The sequence below is a fragment of the Fukomys damarensis genome, unplaced genomic scaffold (genome assembly GCF_012274545.1).
Source record: "Fukomys damarensis isolate Sample0158 unplaced genomic scaffold, DMR_v1.0_HiC HiC_scaffold_19, whole genome shotgun sequence".
Taxonomy (NCBI): domain Eukaryota; kingdom Metazoa; phylum Chordata; class Mammalia; order Rodentia; family Bathyergidae; genus Fukomys; species Fukomys damarensis.
In genome coordinates this window covers 18,400,448-18,423,164 of record NW_022900931.1, presented here as the reverse complement: position 1 = coordinate 18,423,164, position 22,717 = coordinate 18,400,448, and the positions used below count along the sequence as shown (strand labels likewise).

At 33.0% G+C, this 22,717-nt stretch overlaps 1 protein-coding gene across 20 annotated transcripts in view; it reads left to right on the top strand.

Annotated features, from left to right (window-relative positions):
- The window catches only part of C2cd5 (C2 calcium dependent domain containing 5), a 91,225-nt gene that overhangs the window by 28,512 nt on the left and 39,996 nt on the right, over positions 1 to 22,717 (top strand). For 7 of the 20 annotated variants that reach the window (XM_033766287.1, XM_033766283.1, XM_033766285.1 and 4 more), the window contains exons 7-11: positions 2,700 to 2,851; positions 7,396 to 7,481; positions 8,064 to 8,096; positions 13,499 to 13,607; positions 16,151 to 16,216. In XM_033766287.1, the coding sequence (XP_033622178.1) occupies positions 2,700 to 2,851; positions 7,396 to 7,481; positions 8,064 to 8,096; positions 13,499 to 13,607; positions 16,151 to 16,216 (446 nt within the window). Of the gene's footprint in view, positions 1 to 1,599; positions 1,725 to 2,699; positions 2,852 to 7,395; positions 7,482 to 8,063; positions 8,097 to 13,498; positions 13,608 to 16,150; positions 16,217 to 22,717 lie in introns of all 20 variants that reach the window. The other 13 variants (XM_010615500.2, XM_010615489.2, XM_010615470.2 and 10 more) reach the window with 7 other exon arrangements.

Here is a 22,717-nt window from a genome sequence, read left to right as displayed (position 1 = left end):
TTTTTTTTTTTTTTTTTTTGGTACCAGGGATTGAACTCGGGTCCTTGTGCTTGCAAGGCAGGCCACTGAACCACTGAGTTATATCCCCGGCCCTTAATACCTAGGTCTTGTTGCATAGAAAAACTCAGTACGCAGGTTGCTTTGACTGGCTTGGTTGTGGTTTTGATAGTGAATCAATTTGAGTGCTACTTCAAAACTTACTGTATGATTTTGCTGATTAATCATTCTAGCATAATGTTGAGTTTTAGATAAAGATTTGATAAAAGGTAGTGTAGATTAGATTTAATAGATTACCTGAATGAACTATGTATTAGAATGGATGGAATAGATTTGATATTAGAAATACAGCAAGGGTATTATGGTGAGGCCACCTTTCATGAAAGGACTGATAGATAATGGTAATGTTTCAGTGTATTTGAATTTTTAATTTGGTATTATAATTTGAACATTTTGCAGTTTTCATTTATTGTACTTAATGATGTGTTGTACTTCATTAAGTTTGTTTTTTTTCTAATATACAGTATACATCTCTTTGGTGTTTCCTAGGTGAGCTCTGTTGGTCGTAGAAAGTGTAGTTTCTATTGTTTCTCTGCTTAAAAATGCTTCTTAAGAGACTTTAGCCATAATTTCTCCTGTGTACAGCACTGATTCTGGATTTAAGTATTAAACTTTTTCTTGCTTTAATATATGTGCAGCTGAAGTGAGCACAAAGTTTTTCTTGTGTTAGCTGAGAAATAAATAAAACCTTATTCACTTGTTTATAGAAAGGCAGGAAACCAATAAGATATTTTTCTCAGTTATACTTTACATATTTGTAATTCATATTATTGATAAAAGCAGAAACATTTGTCTGCTTGTAAATCAATACTATTTTCAGAAAGTAGTCTGTAGACACTAGGAAAACCTTTGTGGCCAATTGGTGACAACGCACGTTTGAGCCTTAACAGATTGGTGGGAATGTGCCCTACACAGTCAGTAGTACAGCAATGGAAAAGAAGCTAAAAAAGGCCAGGAAAAGTTGGGTCCAAAGCCTATCTTTCGTTTGGTGATACCGTGGTTTACTCACATGTCTTTTCCCTACACTGTACATAAAGACATTGTGCAGTGAACTAATAGCTACAATGAAGCACAGGATTCTTAGTTATGTAATATTCTTTCCCCCGTAAAAAATATAATTATATTCTATCAGCAGTGCATATCTCAGTTTCAAAGGTAATATGAGAATTTTATATCTTTCTTTTCACCTTTATGGGTGTTTTTCTCCTTGAATACTATACAGTAAGTTCTATTTTTATGAAAATAATATCAAATATGTTAAAGCAGTTTAGAATCCAAATCTTAGAATTTTTTATTTAATTCCGTGGACTATTCTGCTTGCTATTTTTCTTATTCACAGTCCTAATTTATTAATCTGATTCTTGATAACTTTTAACAAATTAATATTGAACTATTCTCAATTTCAACTTAATTTTTGCATGCCAGGGTTTAAAAAAGTTCTCTCCCTTAACTAAAGCTCCTTGGAAATTATTTTAACATAACTTTGCAATCTGTTGTATGTATTGTTTTCTTTTCTTCCACTTTGACCACAAATTCCCTCAGGTCTCCGCTGGTTCATCCTCCAAGCCATGGATGCCGCTCGACTCAAAACAGCCCAATTCACACTGCTACTGGCTCACGACTTACTCAGAACTTCTCTGTGTCTGTTCCCACTCTCATCTATACTGGTACGAGACTGCTCAGACTCCAGAGCTGGGGAGAGGCAGGCCACGGGCAGAGTGGTTGCAGAGGCAGGGAGGCAGGTAGTGTAGGCAGGTACCACAAGTCTTTGCTTCTTCCTTTTCTTACTCTAAATCCAGCTGCTGTGAAGACCTTCTGTATTTAGCCACCACAGAGGCTCAAACTATATGGAAGTGAAATTATTTTTCCAGCTTCCAAAGTCTCTTCCACAGATCCTCTCAGAGCCCTTTCTTATATATTGTATGTCATGAGTTTTGAGGAGGATCCTTCAATAAATGCTTTTGTGATTATTTCTGCATTTACCTAAAAATAAATTGACAATAAGATGCTAAGTGAAATAGACACAGCCTTTCAGTTTGCTAATTTTATGTACAAAACCTGTTGTAGTAGGGTCTGTTTCATTCTGTGGAAGAGAGCTGTTGGAAAACAGGTAAGCAACTTTTGCATTAAATGCAATGTTTCTGTGTAGCTATATTCATTTTCCTTTTTGATGTGTTTTTAGCTGTGGCACTCTTGATGCTATAGGATAAGGAAACATTTTTTTCTTTCCTTTAAAGATACCCATGTGTGTGTGCAAATACAAACACAGTTATGACTATTTTCACACACCATTTGTGGCCATCATTTTTCCTTTGTAAGTTAAAAACATTTATTTGAACTATTTTGTCGTATATTTACATTTTGTTTATTTCTTGTTTTAGTATATTTTATTCTCAGTCTGTCATTCCATGCTTTTTTGCTTTTCACCTGGCTTATTAACTGTCTCAATGCAGATACGATTTATCTGGAGGAGGATGAGCGGTTAAACAGCACTTGGTTGTCTTTGGCCTCATTCCCAGCTCCACACATAAGAAATGACTGCTGGCCCTGCCCCAAGACTTTCCTGGTGTCTGGATCATGCTGCCAACTGTCAGACCCTTTGGCACATGATTACTTAATATTTTTCCACCTTCTTCTGGCAGGATTCCCTTCAATGAAGATCCCAACCCCAATACTCATTCATCAGGACCCTCAACCCCTCTGAAAAACCAAACTTATTCCTTTTCACCTTCCAAGTCCTACAGTCGACAGTCCTCTTCTTCTGACACAGATTTGAGTTTGACACCCAAAACTGGTAAGGCTCTTCCACCCACCTTTTCTTTTTGTTTTTGTTTCTTATTAGCCTTCCATCCAAATCTTTCCTCCTGTTTTTGGCATTTAAGATAACAGATGATGTGGATAGTGATCATTTTCAGTTATGACAGTTAAAATATGAAAATTGTTTATAGTTTAGAAATTGTTTGGAGATCAACATTTTGTTAGCTTAATCATAGTGTAGGTATCAAATCCAAAATTTATTTTTATGTGTGTAAGATACTTTTCATTTCATGCTCAAATTAAGAGGAATGACATCTTAAAGCATTTGAATAAAAAGTAACACCCAGTAGCTTGCAATTAAATTTTTCTTGAAGTATAAACAGTTTTTAATTCGTTGTTTCTGCCCATTTCTGGATTTAATTCTAGAATTTTATTATTAAAAAAAAATCTACATTTACATTTATAATTTTTTCATGCTCCCATTTATATTTTTTATGAATAGTCTTTGTGGGCTCTTAGGAATGTTTTATGATAAAAGTTAGTAAAAAGTTAGTTTCTTGCTCCTTAAAATAGTTAACTTATTTACATTACTACATTAATTTGAAAAAAATGTGAATTAAATTTAGAAATTTAAGAGTTTACGATTTATAATTTTTATAAATAGTTTTTTCAGGCAGTCCCCATCAGGTTGATTAAAGCCTAGTTCTTATTTGTGTTTTAATTTTGTGATAGAAAAGACATTTTAAAAATGATCCCAGATTTTGTAAGGAGAATGAAAAGAAATCTGATTCTAAATCAGGACTGTTTCTAGAGGAAGAGCCATAAGAAAATTCCATCCATCTAATTTCTATTTTTTATAAATGTGATAAATGTTTTCACTGTATCTGTGCTATAAGAAACCATTCAAATTGAAGTAAAAGTTTTTCAAAATAAAGAGTGAGAGAATTTGGCCTTAATATTCATGATAGAACAAGAAAGACTTGGGATACTATTTGGAAAATAAGTTTTCTGAAAAATATTTTTGAGGCAATGGTTCACAGACTGTATTCTAGGCCACTGTTGATAGTTGGTTTTTGTGCCACATCACAGACAGTTTTGAAAGTATTTCCTTAGTCTCTCCCTTTCTTTGCCTTTGCTTTATTTTTTTCCTTCTGTCTCTGTGGCCCTCTCCCCATAGTAGTGGGGATTGAGTCCAGGGCCTTCTCAATGAGCTATATCCCCAGCCCTTTAATTATGTTTTTTAATTTTGAGGACAGAATCTGTGGGACCTGTGGTCCTCCTGTCTCAGTCTCCTAGAATGCTGAGATTTTCTGCAACACCATACTTAGCTCTTTTTCTTTAATTTACAGAAAGGCCAAGCCTAAAGAAGTTTGTCAAGTAATAAAGCAAATCAGACTTCTCTTCCCTTAGCTTACTCATCATTAATTAATTGTATTAGCAATGAGAACTTGCATTATTAGTTATTAAAAACGCATTTACAAATATTCTCCTGTGTTTTTAAACTCTCCAAATACATTATTCTGTTTTCCTATAATTATTCACTGCCTCAGTAATTTATAGAATATTAACCAGTTTTAGTCTCTTGGCCTTTGCATGAATCTTAAGGTATTTTCTTAATAGTTCTGAAGAACATTTCTACTTCTCATAGAGATATAAGATGGTAAAATTAGATTAGTTTTCAAATTTCTAAAATTATAATTCAGTATATACATCAGGATTCTCTCTAACAGCTATTTACGAAATTAGTATCTTGAGAAATAGTGGAGAATGAGATAAACTGATTGTAATTGATATATTATTTGTAAACTGGGAAGCTGAAATAGAAACAAAGTAGTAAAATATAGAGTGGAAAACTTGTTTTTTTCTGCTTATAGTTAGTACAGTTGCCTATATTTCTGATTGATCTCTTTTTTAAAATTTCCTATACCTTTTAATTCTAATTTTTGACATTTTACAAGATTTTATACTTTTTCCCAAGTACTCAAGTAATAGTAGAATTTTTGAATGTTAGTATTAAAATACTGATGTGAGGGCTAGGGATTTAGCTCAGTGGTGCTGCCACCTGCCTTGCAACCTCAAGGTCCCAAGTTCAATCCCCAGCAACGCCCCCGCAATACCGAGGTGACACCAGTTAGACCTAAATTTGACATTTTCAGTCAACTTGTTTACTGTCTGTAGTTTTTCTCTTGCATAAGATATTTGACCCTGAAAGTATTCAAATTTCTGTAAATGCTAATAGTTCTGTGATCAGTATGGAAAACTTTAGAGGAAAAAGAAGGTTCTAGCATACATCTCAAAGCCAAAGAAAAAAAAGTAGTTAGTATTACTTTAATAATAGTAATCGCCTACCTAATGTGATACTCAGTATTTGATCTTTTAAAATGGCTTTAATTAAAACGCCCAGAAGTGTATCTTTTAACCAGTAAAATATGAAAGTACTGTACTTTACCACTTTACCTAAGTATTTGTACTATATTTGAGGCAACAAGTTTCTAACATTTTGAAAATGTGGTATATTTTAACCTCATGAGTTTTTAAGAAAGAGTAAGTAAGTATTTTGAAGCAGTTAAAAGTGCTTAAAGTGGTATGAAGTCCTACACTAGTGATTTTAAAAAATTTAATGTAGAATTTGAAAAGGTTTTTGTTAAACCGTGCCCTTCATGTACATTATGTTGGGTAGATGGTTTTCTAGTGACTCTCTCTATGCTTAGTGTAATTTGTCTGTACATTTTAAAAATCATTTTTACTGTTATATTTTGCTTCATTATTGCTTTCCTTATCCTGCATTTTCTGATCATCTTCTGAATCTGCATCTTTTCTCTGCTAATTTCCTCCACAGCACCTTACCCACAGGGACCTAGGATTTACCTGTGTCCTAGCTCCCCCCCTCTCTCTTGTGGTTCCCTTCATCTTAAAAAGTCCTGTCTCCTCCTCTCGGAATCTAGCCTTCCCCCTCCTCACTCTAGCCTTGTCAGCCCAGTTCTGAGGAAAAGTGTTTCTTTCAGTGAAGAGCTGCTCCTGGCTGCTTCTGGTAGGATCACATTATGTCAGCTTTTTGAACCCTTCATTTTAAATCACCTTTAAAAACTTATTTCCTACTAAAATGAACTATTGCTTGTTTTCCATTAAATTTCTATTAATTTTCTTACTGGTAGGCAGAGTTAAACAGAATTAAAAGGATACAATTTAGAACTATTTGATAATTATGAGTATTTACTAAATTATGCATGAAAAATTTTATGTCTAAGGACATAAATCTGGATAGTTAGAACAGTTGTTTAGGTTCTTATTAGTAGCATTTCTGCTTTAGGTGCTTTACTTCCTTTCTCTTCACACCAACTCCATTCACATTAGACCTGTACCATCTTGTTGCTAAACCATATGGTTAACATTAGTAAATTATTCTGTTTGAATCAGTTTGTCTCATTTTGGTGCTATTCTTTCATTATCCTTTTTTTTTTTTTTCTGTCAACGGCATTAATTAATCAAATTATTCTGCTATATTTTCTAATATTTTACTTACCACTACAAATTTATATTTTATTTTGTGGCTTTTAATATGCTTCATATAAAGAGCTTAGTTTTATTTCTGCTTAGCATTGTATAGTCTCTAGTAATGTTTAGATTACTATAAGAAAATACATTTGTTTTGCTTTTAAAGAATAGAATGGGACTGTACACATGCTAACCTTTGTTTCCTTATCCAAGAACAGCTAAAAATATAAATCTAAATTAGTTCCTTTTTAAGTGATTGTAACAGACTTGACTATGCATTTTCAGTTTCAAAAGAAGGGATTAATTCTAGTCTGTAGATCATTAGCTTCTCACCCATTTCATTTTCTATAATTCCTGGACCATGGGTGGTCTAATGGTATTATCAAAACAATAAAGTAAGATAGGAGAAGAAATTTAAAATTATGCCTTAATAAATACATCTAACAATTTGGAAAATATAATTCTTTCATCCATAACTACATTTGTGATGTGTCTATGTCTGTGAATTTTACTTTAAAAAAATTTATGTTGATTTTTAGAGTGCATGTTGAAAAATATAAAATTAATACTGTTTTGTTATATGTTTAGAAATGTTATAAGAACAAATTTTCTGTGTTGCAAAATTACTTAAATTTCATTTACTTTAGAGAATTTTGAGATATTTTAATGAGCACAATTAGTGCTTTTCATCTTTGTTTGCTTTTAAAAGTTTAATATTTTTCTATTCTATGTTCTTAACTTGTTAAAATAGTAACAATTATTACTTTGATTTTTTTATTAGAAGACTCAACTTTTAAAGGTGGAATATTGTGTAAAGATTCAGCCCCTTAGTGTAACTTTTCTTATAATTCTGAAGAACAAATCAAGTATAAAACTAGCTATCATCGAAACTTTGATCTTCTGTAGAAAAGTGTGTTGCTATATTAAATAAGTACTTTAATTATCACCTGAAATACATGTGTAAATTACTTTATCACATTTTGACTCATGATCCTGAAGACAAATGCAGCTAAACTTTGTTTCTATAGTGTTTTTTTTGTTTGTTTTTTGTTTTGTTGTTGTTGTTTATGTGCCAATGTTCCCTAGGAATGGGAAGTGGTAGTGCTGGGAAAGAAGGAGGGCCATTTAAAGCCCTTTTAAGGCAGCAGACTCAGTCGGCATTGGAACAGAGGGTAAGATTTACTTGATAATCTTTGTACAGTTACTAGGGTTTTACTGTCTTCTGCTTCTGTGTACTTCCATACTTCCATGAGCTGTTTCTGGTCAGATCTGTGGTACTGCAATTTTGAACCTCAAATATATTTAAGATATCAGCATCATTTATTTTTATTATTTACTTTTGGTTTGTAATCATTCTATAACCATTTTTGTTTTGTCCTCTAATCTTTTATTACAAATACTTTTTGGATCTATCCATTGAACATTTCTAATTTTTCCATTATAATATAGAGAAAAATATAATTATATAGAAAAGGAAATGGCTGTTTTTGCAGAAAAGTATTCTAATTGTATTTTATTAAAAATAATTCTGGATTATATCAATATGTTTATCTGCCAAGATTATTTTTATCACTCACCAATCTTTTAAAAATAAAAAATGTGCATATTCTGTATTTCTACAGCTTAGTATAAATAATATGGTTCTATTTTAATATGTTTCATATTTAGTTACACATGTTGACTGGGAAAATGAGTAGTTACAGTTTTGGGATGATTTCTCTTTTTCTCTTTTTTTTATAAACTTCATTGCTAAGGGAGGATCACCTCATAGGTTCTGTAAAAGGCGGGTATGTTTCTGAACATGTGTGAGAGCTTAGTTCTTATAGTAGAAGCTTTTCTAGTTTTAATCTTGGTCATTTACTTTTATTTATGCTTTTAACAAATGTTGCCAGCTTTTTTTTCATAATGCACATTAAAAAAAATTAATAGTACTGTGAGCTTCATTCATGTTCTTTTTTGTCTTCTGCTAATACAATGCATGATTTTATGTGTGATGTCAATTATTTTAAGACACAGTTCCATAGCTTTCAGTATGTCTGATTTGAAAGCTATAAGCATTTACAGAATTTTCTTTTATGTTTTATTTTATACCAGCATTTGGAAGAAAAAAAGGTGAAACATAGTAAACACCTGTAAAAGAATGTATTTCATAAAGTAAAGGTATTGCTTTTTTAGTTTGGTTCTTGAGAATAGTTTTTTTCAGATTCTGTTAAAAAGAATACAGTTTCTTCTATACTTTTTTCCTTCTGCTGAAAGTGTCTGTGTATTTTAGAAAAGGCTGGAGAGAGCAAAGTGGAATTAAGCGGAGTAGAGCTGCATTATACCATTTGTTTGCTTTATACCCTGTTCAAGTTACCTCTGAGCTACTCTCACATCTTGCAGGCATACCAACTAGTGCCATGCAGGCCCAGCTAAGCATTTTGATCATCTTTTAAAAGCAAACGTAATGAAAGATTAAATACATGGAAGAGAAGAGGGTCAGAGTGAAAGTGTATTTCATTTACCGTATTTTACACTAGAATGTTCTTAGCTCTGCTCCTTCCTATTTTTATGTTCTCTACAGTGTTCCTTACACTAGGAATATGATTTCTTGTAATCTAATTACTATTGTAGGATTCCATCTGTAGAAAAACTTGGAAAATTGGATATAATGGGGTTTTGCCTGTATAATGTAATTTTATTGTCTGAACTAAGAACCTTTAACGCTGTTTCACTTTCAGTGGCAAAAATTTAAAAAGTTAGCTGGGGATTTAGCTCAGTGATTTTGCTGCCAGTCTCTCAAGATCAGGGTCCCAAGTTTGATCCCTGGTACCAAAAAAATATTTTTAAAAAAATCAGAATCATTTTAGATTGAGTATGGATGAAATTTCTGCTTTCAAATGTGCTTTTTAAAAGTTCATAAAAATTGGGCATGTTAACACATTGAACATGCATTACTAGATAGTCTTCATGGAATAAAACACAAAGATATAGAGAACAATAGTTTTCATTTATAATGTTGTAAAACCTAAGTTTGTAACTGCTGTGGTAGTGCACTGTACCGTCTCCCCATGCAGCAGCAGTTATGTAAGTTTATGAGAATACTTTATGACTGTTCATAATACATAACAAATGCATTATTATCTCTGGGTCTCATATTCCGCTGTGGCTGCCATTAGAATGGCTTTTGTTTGGAGAAAAGTTGGTACAGAAATATGACAGATTTTCTCCATTTGTGTTCACATATGCCCTAATCCTGAAAACTTGGTCATGTCGCTGAGATCTACTTAAATACTTTTTAAATGTTTTTGTCTTAAGTATTTCTGTCCTTTGCTAAATCACCCTTAATAAATTGTATAGCTATTTTCCCCTCAAGGAAAGAAAAACTAACTTTTTAAATTTAATAGTTTACTCAAGTTAGCTGTTTTCAAAGGTAAAGTTATTCTTTTCTCTCACAGTAGGATTAAGAAATAAATTGACAGTAGGTACCAGATTATCGGGAGATAAAAGTAAAAGTTTTACTTAGTTTCAAGTTCAGAAAAGAAAAATGAAGATTTTTTTAGATTCTGGGGTACACATTTTTCTTCAGTAAAGAAACCTAGTTAACTAGCCAAGCATTGTGGATCTCACCTGTAAGTCAGCTCTTGGGAGGCTGAGGCAGGAGGCTCACTGAGTTTGAGGTCACCTGTGGCCTACAGAATGAGTTCATGGCCAGCCTAAATTACATTGTGAGATCCTGTCTCAAAAAAACAAAAACAAACAAGAAAAAAAAAACCTAGTTAATTTAGTATTTTCCCTAAAGTATTTGACTAGAGAATCTTCCTTTTAAAATACCACTCATAGTAATATCATTTGGAATACATTGATATAAAAGCAAACTCATGATTAATTGTGACCATTTTAGAAGTAGGGTCAGTTGTACAGTAAATCATGGTTGGAATCTGGCATGGAGTTGTTTCTTTTGGGCTGTTGGGTGTTAAACGAAAGGCCATCACATACTAGGCAAGCACTCTACCATTGTGCTGCATCCCACCTGTTTTTGTTTGATTTGGAGGTGGGGTCTCCCTGAACTGCCCCTCTGGCCTTGAACTTGGCAGTGCTCATGCTTCAGCCTCCCGAGTAGCTGAGATTATAAGTGTGTGCTACTGGAATTTTATATCTGGAAAGTTTACTTTCTTCTCTTCGGGTAATAAGAGTTTTTTATTTAAAAAAAATTTGAGTATCTTCTAAGTAAATTCTGAAATACTCTCTTGAATATAATACTTCCTTTATGTTCTATTGATTTTTCAACTGTCTTTAAGCACACACCTTTAGATATTTTTATGCCTCATGCATCTGGCTTATATCATAACATCAACAAGTAAATTCCATCTGTGGATACAGGGAGAGATACTTCAATTATAAGGACTTTCTAGAGAAGATGTCTTCTGTAGTTCTGAAATTCACATCTAGACTTTGAAAGGGGGGTATGCTTGAGCTAGTTTTAAGGACACTGTCCTTTTCAATGGGAAAAAATCTGTTAAGTCATCAAGTTTAATAAGTTTTAAATATTTTACTCAGAATTAACAAGGGAACCAGATTATGAGATTTGTTGCTCAAGAAGAGCCTGGGAATAAAAGGTGCTCTTGACCTCAGTTTTTCATCTAGGACATGGAGATAATAGTACCTCCCCATAAAGGTATGGGAATGACCAGAGTTATAAAATACCTTCCACAGGGCCAGCGGTGTGGCCATATGATCATGGTTATGGAGATATTTTTCTGGTTAGAGAATAGTATGAGTATGAAGGTAGAATTTTGGTTAAGTAACAATAACATTTTTATGTATTATAGGTTACATTCTGTGTTTTAAAGTGAACTAGTGCACTGACGATTAGTGAACTGGGAACCTGTAAGACAGTGTTTGAGTCAGTAGAGTAGACCGTGTCCCCTTGTAGGGTGGCCATTGCCTTACAGTTTCTTCCTCTCATCAGCACTAATGTGTTGCTGCTTTCCCTTTCATTCCTTTATTAAGCCTCCAAAAATTTGTGGAGAAGAGTAAAAGACCCTGAATATAGCTGGGAGTGGTGGTGTATGTTTTAAATCCTAGCATTTGAGAGGCTGAAGCATGAGGATCACGAGTTCAAGACCAGCCATAGCTGCCTGTTGAGTCCAAAGTCAGGTTGGATTACATAGCACAACCTTGTTCCAAGACAACACGAAACAAAACAGAGCAAGAAGACTGAGTAGGGAAGTCATTTGGATTCATTTTTAAAACACTTATCCAAACTTTGATGTATATGTTTTCCAATATGTAAATTTATTTCTTAGCTTTTGAAGTACAGTACCATTTTTCACTTAGCTTCCAAACATTTTATTTAATAGTTAGAGATTAAATGTAAAGTACTTTTTTATTCTGTGGGACAGTCACATGCCTGAGGTATTTAGAGGAAATTATAGAAGTCTTTTCTAAAATTGAAGAAAAGAAAAAAGAACTTTGAAGACCCAGTTTACTTGGAAATATATTCACATTTTAAATAGTGAACTAACCCAGACATTTCTCATTTAAAACTAACATTTTACATACTCAGATGGAAAAAAGGATGCATTTGACTAAATATTTTCTAATTCATTTCAATGATGCATTTCTCCTCCTCTACCTCCACTTGTCAGCTGGCTAAACAGGAAATGTCCCACAGACTGGGTCTCTCTATTTTCTTACATGACATAGGTTTTCTTTGCCTTTATTAATTTAAAGATTATTTCTAAGTTCTGAATTTAAGTATTAAAGTGAATTTATTTTAAACACATGCATATTTTTTTTAATACTCTACCTTCATGGGTTACTGAGGTGTGTGAAGGATTGTTTGCCTTTTGCTAAATGATTCTAAGTTGCTATGCTTTGTGAATTATGCTTTTGTGAGTTTGTATTCTCTATGCTTTAAGCATCCAGTCAGTAGTCTTTTATATGTGCCAGCTTTGAGCAGTATTCTGTATCTCTCGCAGCTTTTATTTGTTGCATTTAATGCTGTGGTCTTGAAAATATGATGATAAACTTTAGAATTATGTGCTCCTAATGTGTATTGTATCTACTATATATCACAGTATGAATATCATCTGTGGAGAACTCTTATGAGTAAAATGCATGAGCTTTAATACTTGCAACCATAATAGTTCTTTTGACTGTGGAGAGCCCTGTTTTGCTTATTTTCCAGCTCTCGGTTATGTTCAAAATAGTTGAGGCTGCTGGTAAGTGACTTCTGTTTCAGGGAACTTCCTTAATCTTGTAGCCAGACAGCTCAGGTATCAAATTTCTCTTACTTCTGTTCATTTTGTGTGACATGAGGACCCTGAACTTTTGGGCAGCCAGAGGAGCTGAGCTCTCCTTTCTTCCTGAGGACTACAATATTTCAGTGATTTGCCTTTCACTGTTTTCTCATTTCTTTCTTGGGTTCTCCTCCTTGTCTCTTAAATTTTATATCCTTAAGAGAAAAGGGAGATTAAAATTTGGAAGAATTGGTAGAGTTGTATTGTCTCCTCTTTTAACCCGTTTACTTACTTACTATCATGTGAGTCCTTGCATTTGCTCCTCCTGTCCTGGTTTATTGGAATAAGGAGTATAAATAATCCCACAGTCATTCTCTACCCACCTCAACTTGACATTTGTGTTTATCCTCTCTCCTTCCTCTTAGTGCCCACTGTCCATCCCCCCACTCCCCGTCCCTTGGCTCCGTTTCCCCAGGCCTTTGGAGTCTTTACCAGTAGCTTGTACTGGGGATGTGTGCGAAGAGACCTCTACACTGAGAAATGCATAATGGGTGAGAGGGGCCGGCCAGTCCCCTCATCCCAGTGTGCAGTTGCATCAGAGAAGACAGATTGTGTTCAAATTTTTCAAGTTGGAACTCATAAAAACATTTTTCTCAGTTTTTGTATAACATTATAAATACAAAAAAATGGATTTTGAACTTTATTTTTTATTTATTTATTTTTTTGGTACTGGGGATTGAACTCGGGTCCTTGCGCTTGCAAGGCAGGCCACCGAACCGTTGAGCTAAATCCCTGGCCCAAGATTTTGAACTTTAAATATCAGTGGGATTACAAAGAATATGTAATAAATAGGAAGCCTTTTTACTTCAAGGTGTATAGAATACATTTCTTTATGACAAAGGTTTTAACATGCAGTTTTGAAAATATTTCATTTAGTTGTATTTCCCCTCTTTTCTTTGTATTAGGAATTTCCGTTTTTTACTTTGACCGCGTTCCCTCCTGGATTTCTCGTGCATGTGGGCGGTGTTGTCAGTGCACGCTCTGTGAAGCTCTTGGATCGTATCCACAATCCTGGTATGTCCTTCAAAAGTTTGTTTTTATTGTTGACCTTTATTTAACTTGTGCTTATTAGAATTGATTTGTTTTATATGTCAAACCTACTTGAAAGGAAAGTGAAAAGAAAATGTAAGCTGGCACATGTTACTTTACTATATTTGCAGTTATCTTAATCAGAAACAAACTAAGAAAAAGTATGTTTTGGTTGCATTTCTATGCAAAACAAGCAGATCTTGATTTATTTTTGGCCAAGGAATCACTTAGAGGGAATCCTTAAATCATTTTTGAGTTAGCTATTTTCTTTGACCTGGAGACATTTATAATTTGACCATTTGGCCTTGACTTAAGATGATAAGTGTTTCTAATTGCCATAGCCCTTTATAGGTTATTAATTTCTTTATCCCTAAAAGACATTTTTTATATTGTAATTCTGGACATTTTATAGAAATATCTAAGAACTTTTAAAAAATAGACTAACCTCTAATAAGAATGATAGCTCACTTTCTTAAAGGATTGGACCAGAATTGTAAAAGCAGATAGACCTAAAAGTCCTGGCTAATTTTTGGCCCTTAAGTTAGAAATATCTCGGTGATTTTTCTAAATCAATAAGCATGATAAATGGTAGAAATTCAGATAGAATGTAATTCTTCTATTTGTTTTTGACTAGAAGTTCATTTTTTTTTTGCTCTAGTCACTTATTTTGATGATATACTTTGAACCTGAAGTTATATTAATATTCTTATTTTGCTTCTGTCCCTATATATTTTTTGAATATTTTGTCACTTGCTGTAACCTCTTTGTGACACTTGTATTGACAGCTATGAAAAGTAAAATGTTTTGAAATTATTGCACGGATAACATTACCAGTAGTGATTTTAAGGCTGTGCACTATAGAACATTACCATTTAAAAATTTCTGAATATTCAATTTATGCTCTGTGGTTTGATTTTATGTGAGTTAATTACAGAGAAGCATAGTGAAATTCTTCTGGACTCTGAGATTTCACAGGAGCTGTTCTTAGCCAGGTTTATTTAACTCTAAAGCTTGGCAAACACATCCTTTGAGCACCAGTCTTTTCTTTATTCTTGGTTTCTTGTTTGCCCCATTTCTTATTTTTCCAGTCAATTTAAGATTTTTAAAAATTGTACTGTCTGTATGTTCTGCAATATGTACAGAAAAATTAAGACTGATGCCAGTGTAAAGTATTATGATCTTAAATACTGTGTCAAATTCTGTATCTTTGCATTTAGGAATTTGAACTATTTATGAGGTGGAAGGAAATACTGACATTAACTGGGTGACCCAAGGATAGTTATATGTGTTTCTATGGATTATTGACTCAGATGTTTTAATAAATAGCATCCATTTATATAAAAAACGATTTTAGGAATATATTCAATTGTTGGTAATGTCTTCTGCTTACTGAAGACATTTCTATTATATTTTATCACTTCCATGCACTCTGAGTAAACTGTAGAGTCTGGGAGAACAGATAAATGTTACTTAAATACATTTAAGTAGAGAACTATATTTAAGATATGAATACTTCTTACAAAAACTGCTTTTGGGGATATTTATCTTACATACCAGTTTATTCTAACTGTGTGAGAAATATAAGAATCCAGTCTCAGGGAAGAAAATAGGAATCTCTATTACAGAATGTTTTACTTGCTATAATTATCAGCTCACCAAGTTTCTCCTTTTCCTCCCCTTTCAGAATAGTTTTTCAGTTAAAATTCTTAGTTATCAATGGATTATCCTCTGAAGTTTATGGGCATATACATATAAATGCTTTTAGTGATGTATGAATTGCATTTCTATTTAGTTTTCTTTTTAGTTACATATATATCAAATATATATTCTAAAAATTCCAATATTTTCATTTAAAACATCACATTCTTAGATTATTTTATGTATACATTATACACTTAAAAATGAACATTAATCTCCAAATCCCTTATGTAATTTTTTATGAGAAATTTTAGTCTGTTGAGGAAAGTTGAATGTTAATACAAAATGAAACTCTGGACTAGCATCTGCCATATTGAAGAAACAGTAATTTTGTAGCACTGAGTTACTCTGCTGAGAGAAACTTATGATTGAGATGCATGTGCCAGTGTTAAAAATGCTGTTTGCATTCTCAAATTAATATTGTAGCTATTTTTTTTTTGACTGGTGAATATGGGACATTTTTACTTCATTCTCAATATAAATGGGAAAAACTTCTTTTAAAACCACTACCACCTAATAACTCTAGATTATTTTTTTTGAGTGTTTCTTTATTAGAACTTCTTTCTTTGTTAAATATTAAGCAAATAGCATAAAAACCAAAAGAATGGGGTGGTTTTAAAAATCGGGGTAATCAATTAGACTAGTTAATATCAGATTACTGTAGCATGCGTCTTCTCTTTTCCTATTTCTATCTCTTATTAACTCTGCTGTCTGTGTCTTTCCAGTTCCTGTCGAGTGGTGTCAGTTTTGTTCTTGTTTGTAGTTTTTTTGTTTTATTTCTTCTATTCTGCACCTAAAACTGATCTACTAATTTGCTGTTTTGAACTCAGCCTTTGTCGGAATTATGGGTAACACAAGATCTTACAAACTGCTAGACTGGAATAGTTTCAATGCAGGTATTTTAATGGTCATTTAGTACTACATATGCTGACAAAAATTATGGCAGCTCAGTGAAGTTTTTAGAGATGTTCTAGCTTAAATAGATATAATGTCAATTCATTTACACAGATACATTCTGCAATATGTAATAACTTATAATTTCCATGGAAACACAAATATAAAAATGTGTTAAGATGAATTAATCAGAACCATAGAAATACCATTAGTTATGAGAGGCCTTTCTTACATGATTAACATTCAGGATAGCAACTAAACTATTTATACATTTTGGACAGTTTTTTTAAAATATCAGGTAAATTTTACAGGCATTAGCTTTATGATTAGCCAAATACTTGTTAAATATATTATAACTGTTAGATGACTAACTTGATAAATTTTAAAATAAAGTATTTTAAACTGCATATTTAGATTTTGGTAGAATATATTTAGTGACCTATAAAATATTATAAAAGTGTAGTGGTTAGCATTTTTATTTGTAATTCTGTTAAGTGTTCCAAAATGTGGTAACCAGGAGCAGATTTGGGGGGAATTAACAGCTTCCATAAGCTTTCCTCTTTCTCCTTTGATAAGAATATAATTTTTCTTTTTAAGTAATTTATATGTTGATGTAGCTTATACTTCTTAAGCCAAAGATAGAGAACTTTACAGCTGACGATGTGGTGTAGGATCAAGACCAATTAATTTCTTTTCAATAGGAGCACATTCTCTTACTAATATAAATATCTCAATATTGTCTCTTTTTAGAATTAAGCTAAATAATAGAGTTTTAAAAATTCAGTATCAATGCTGATACTTTGCCTAAAGAAATGTTCAGTCCTTTGTGTCAGAAAGTATATCTTAAAGTCAAGCAAAAATACCAAAGGCTCAATATTTTAGATAATATCCCATAATCTTTTCAATATTTTGAATGTTTTCTGTTCTTAGGAGTCCAAGATGTTAAGTTCTGATGTAAGTAATGCATGTTTGACTATGAGTAACTTGTGTTTATCATGCAGATTTACCTAAATCTGGTCTAGTGAACATTCTAATTATGACCAGTCTTTGTAGATGAAGACTTTTACTAACTGGTAAATGAAAGAAAATTATCTACTTTTTAATCTGACTTTACCATAATGCTATCTTTCATCAGAATTAAAATTGCCATTTTTTTGGAATTGATTTTAAGTGAGAAATTGTAAGAATATCATATTGGTTTCATTTTATAAAAGAATATATTTTATTTATTTATTTTTATTTTTTCTTGTACTGGGGATTGAACTCAGGTCCTTGCCCTTGCAAGGCAGGTGGCGGAACCACTGAGCTGAATCCCCAGCCCAAAAGAATATATTTTTAAATCATGGTCAGTTTAGAGTAGTGTGAAGAGAAAAGGTTATGTGTATTAAAGGTGGAACAGATTAATCATTAATAATTTAAGGAAGTAAAATCTTGTCAGGGCAAAGGTTTCAGGGTGTGCTTGATGTACAGTGTGTTAGTTTGATGATAGAACAAGTGGAGTTGAAAAGTGAGAAAGGCAAAACTTGAATCTCCCAGACCTAGGACATTGTCCCTTGTAATTACAGAATTTTGGCAAGGAGAAACATGGTTGAAGAAGCAGTATATCTTGCCATCATTTAAAACAACTTGAGGCAGGAAATATATGAAGGAAAAAATGGATAGATTTTAGAATGTTAAAAGTAAGAGAACAATGGCAATTTTTGGTTTAATGCTCTCCTACTATAGTATGCTTTTGTCTGAGGCACTAGATTTTTCCTGTAACAGCTAGTACATGTTCAGGAATAAAGCTGACTGTGATAATCAGTTTAGCAAAACTAATGATAATTCTGAAGAGCATGTGATATATTTGGTAAATATATTCATACATTTATGTATTCGCTTTAATTTTTTTTTTTTTTTTTTTTTTTTTTTTTTTTTTTTTGAGACAGGTTCTCACTATGTAGTTGAGACTGACCTGGAACTCACTATTGTAGCCCAGGCTGGTCTCGAACTCACAGTGATTCTCCTGCCTTAGCCTCCCAAGTGCTGGGATTACAAGCATACGCCACCACGCCCGGCTCTTCGCTTTAATTTGGAAATATTTAGTAATTGTTCTTTTATTACCATAGAAAATCAGGAATTGTCCACGTTATTAAGAAAGTAATTGTTGTAATTAGATTAATTAATACTAGAATTGTTCAGTGATGCTCTATTTCCTGGTTTAGCCTTCCCAGAAGAAGGAAAAGGAAAGAATAACATAGTAAATATATTTAATAATTATTCAACATTCTTATTTCAGATACATTAAACTGTGAATAGATACAGGAAAATATGTCACACAACACAGTCATAGATTACACGAGCATGTATAGTTATGCTCTGCATGATGACTTTTGGTCAGTGGTTCATATCTGTGACAGTCATTCAGTAAGATTGTGTCGCCTGTAGTGATGTTGTAGCAGTGGTCATTGTGTAAGCACATGCTACTGAGGCATTTCTCAAGATATATATATATATGTATATATATCTTCATTAAGTGCTATATTACTGTATCAGAATTTATTTTGTGCCCTACAGTTTGCTAGATATTTGAAGGCAAAGCCTGCCAGTTCTTCTGTCTTGATGAAACTCATATTCTCAGGAGATAGGAAAACTTTAAATTATTGACTGTGTGGTGTAGTGCGGTCTAGGACACAGAATTGAGGAAGGCATGATTAACTATGTATCAGGGAAGCTTATGGAGGCGCTGATTCCTGAGCTCAGATTTGAAGGATATGTAGGACACTCACATGGACTTATACTTCAGGCAGTACACTCAGACCCATATTAATACGTGTTTTGTGTGTGGTTCTAAAACTTCCAGCCTTTGCAAAACAGTATGCCAGTCAGTACTCATTTGATGATGTTTACATGGTTAGTTCATACTTAAGTTTTTTTGCTAGAGTATAAAATGTCTTGATAAGTTTAGCTTTTTTCTCCATCTCCTCTTCTTTTGCTTTGCTGTCTTAAGTTTCTGTTAACTACACTCATAGCAAATATTCTTAGAGAGCTGGAAGAAAGGATCCTTCTTATATCTGAGAGTTTGTTTGGGTAAATGTTATATTTTCTTATCTTGCTTATGTTTCAGTCCCGGTAACAGACTTTGAGAAAGTAAGATGAATTTAGCCAGTAGGTAGGAGGATGTTGCATTTACAGATCTTGTATATGACCTGTCCGGAATAAGAGTACATAGCAATTGGACAGGTAGCCCACAGTCACATTGGCCATCAGACAGCATAAGAGACGAGGAGGCCAGCTAGGGAGGACATGCAATCATCATGGCTAGATAACTAGGGTTCCGTGGTGATAGGAGAGCTCAATTTATTGAGTATTAGCGTTGTGCCAGGAATATTTCTAATATTTATGGTAATAGGTCATTTAATCCTCAGAACATCTCTGAGAGCCAGGCATGGTGGAACACTCCTGTAACTGCAGCACTTGGGTGGCTAAAGCAGGTGAATTATGAGTTCGAGGCCAGCTTGGGCTACATAGTGAGTTTGAGACAAACAAATGAAAAAATAAATCTCCAAGACAGGCACTAGAGTCATTTTGTAGGTAAGCAAAATAGAAATGTCCTCAAGGAATAAGTAGTTAGAAAGTGGCTGAGCCACAATTCAAACCTGAGCACTCTTGCTTCAGGGCTATGGGCACTATCCATAGACTGAAATATGTAGACTGTGAAATCAGCAGAACTTAGTAACTAGTGGAATGTTGCATGTGAAGGAAGCTTTTGTCAGCTTTCTGCTCAGAGAGATTTTCTCACATGTCTACAACTCTTAATGTTTCAGTGAGCAGTTGATTCCTATCTTTTGGAAACTCTGGCTTATTGGCAGGTGGAATTGCAAAAAAAAAGAAAGAAAAGTCCTAGCTCATTTTTCCAATGGATGTGATCTTTTGTTTTATCTCTTGAGAAACTATTAAAGGTATTTCTGAATAGCACAGATATATAATTTTTTCAATCAGTAATGGTCTCAGTGTAGTTTAGGAAAAAACAGTATGTGATTATTTCTCTGTATAGGATTCATGCCAGCCTAAATATTTTTTCAGGAAGTGCTGAGAAGAAATATACAGTAATTCCATAATGTGGTTTTAAAACATAGTTATGTAGTAATTTGAAATAGCTTCCAACCTTAGTATTTTTGATTGATATGTTAGGCCCTGAATTAGTAAAACATGTTGTTTAAAACTAGATAGCTTTTCTTTCATTTTTTATAATATTTTTGGAAGTTTTAAAAAATGTTTTAGAGAATACATAGATTTTAGGGCATATTATACTTAAGAATTCATTTCCATCTTATGATAAATTGTTATTAGTGATAAGGCAAGCTTTAGATTAGTGGTTGAAATTAGAAAATTCTACTTTTTTTTGGTCATCCATCAGAATTATATTTGTTTAGTTGAAACAAAAATCATAATCACTACTTTACAAAATATTTAATACAGTGTGAGGCTACTGATTATAAAGAAATACATATAAAATATGTCAGTCTGCTCATCTAGATTACTTCAAAAATGTTTTTTCAGTAAAAGTCTTTAATGTAGTGGATATTTGTGAGAACACCATTGTCAAGCCAGGCAGATATCCTCTCTACACATCCAGTCTAGGTTAATTCCTACACAATTTGCATGTGTGTGTGGGGTAGCTGTATGGAGATGAGTGGTAGATATTCTTGAAATTTGAATTCTGATATCAGTAGTGACTCTTTTCACTTTGAGAGGTGTTCACAAGCAGATGTATAAAAATTAAGACTAAAGTAACAGGAAGGCATAAATATACTATTATGATATCCAAGCTTTCCTGTATTACCAATAATGTGGGTAATGATTACTCAGTTACAAATAAAAACTGAAATTAAAGTTAAGTAAAACATTACATTTTTTTGGCGGTACCAGGGGTGGAACTCAGGACCTTGCCCTTGAGAAACGGGTGCAGTGCCACTGAGCTAAATCCCCAGCCCCCATTCTGACTTTTTCTTTTTTTCTTTTTTGCACACAGAACGAAGACTTCATTTTGGCCAATATAGACTAGGTGTGAGCTACCAATATCCCACATTCCCAGGTCTTGATGTTTGCTGTGTATTTGTACATCATTTCCTCTGTGAGGAGAATGTTTTTCTCCTACCCAGTTTGAGGCTGAATACTCTTTTTAACCTGAACTCTCTAGTATCTGTTTCATTAGGGAAATTTGTCTTCTTTGAGATTGTTACTGTTTGGAGTATCACTTTCAGATGTTGAGGAATATAGCTTTTCATGCCATCCCTACCAAGTGATGATCATCTCATTAATCTTTACTTGATCCAGCTTCACACTTTATCTCCCCTGTTCATGTAAGTTAGGCTGAATAATACTCTATTTGCTTTTTTTAAATTTGAGGATTAAAAGATTCCCCAGGGCAGAGCTATTCTCTTCCAGAGCTATATAAAAATAGAACTGAATATAAAACTTGAGGTATTCTGTGTTCCCTAGTTACAAGGATGTAACTGCCTAAAATCTCAAAGAGATTGAGTTTAATAAAGGCATATTTTGTGTTGTGCTGATCAATTGCTTGCTTTCTGAGATACGAATTATCATTTAAGAATCCCTACCAGTTTTACCTGCACTTGAGAAACATGATAAAGTAAGAAAAAGATGGCAAGATATCAAGCTGTGGCCATGCTCTAGAAAAGTAACAGTAGTAAAAAATGAATTAATTTTAATACCAACCCACATGTGCTGACAAAATCCCCCAAAAAGAGTATCAGTGAGGTTTTGATTTAAAGCTCAGTTGATGCCTGCTGTTAAAAAATATATTAAAAGATTTGTGATATTATCTATGAAGAGTTTTAACCCATGGGAGAAAAATAAAATAATGTGAAACATAATTTGTATAATAATAATTAACTTTGAATTTTTCCCAAAATGATGTCTTTTTATACTTACAACTAATCCTATAGATTACTGGGAGGAGCGTCATATTTAAAGTGAAGAGATCTTTTTCATAATATCCTTGAAATGCTTAATTATGAGTCGCATCTCAGCTGTATGACCTTCAAATAACTAAATTGTATCCAGTGTTATATGTGGAATGTAGTTGCCATACCTTTTTAAGCCAGACTCTGGTTTGCTTTTTATGGAAGTATGGTAGAGCCTCAGTTTCATGTTTTTGTAGGATGGATAAAACATCAAATTCACTGGTGTGTTTCCTGTAAAAATGTAGTTAGCAGTTTCTAAACTTAAAAATGCTAATATAAAGATTAAATACTGTATTTCTGAATTTTTATTGGTAATAAGTTAGTCTTAATCATAATTACTCCTTGAAGATTCTCTGGCTCATGTTTGACATAGGTCTAATATAGGCTCTGAAATAAATTTAGCATGTCTTTAAAATATTACATAAATTGTTTAACCTAAATTTTATTATAATTAAATGATCCCTAAATTGAATAGCCACAAAATTCATCCTCTGGCTTCTTGCTTACAGTTATGGATTACTATTGTTAATACAA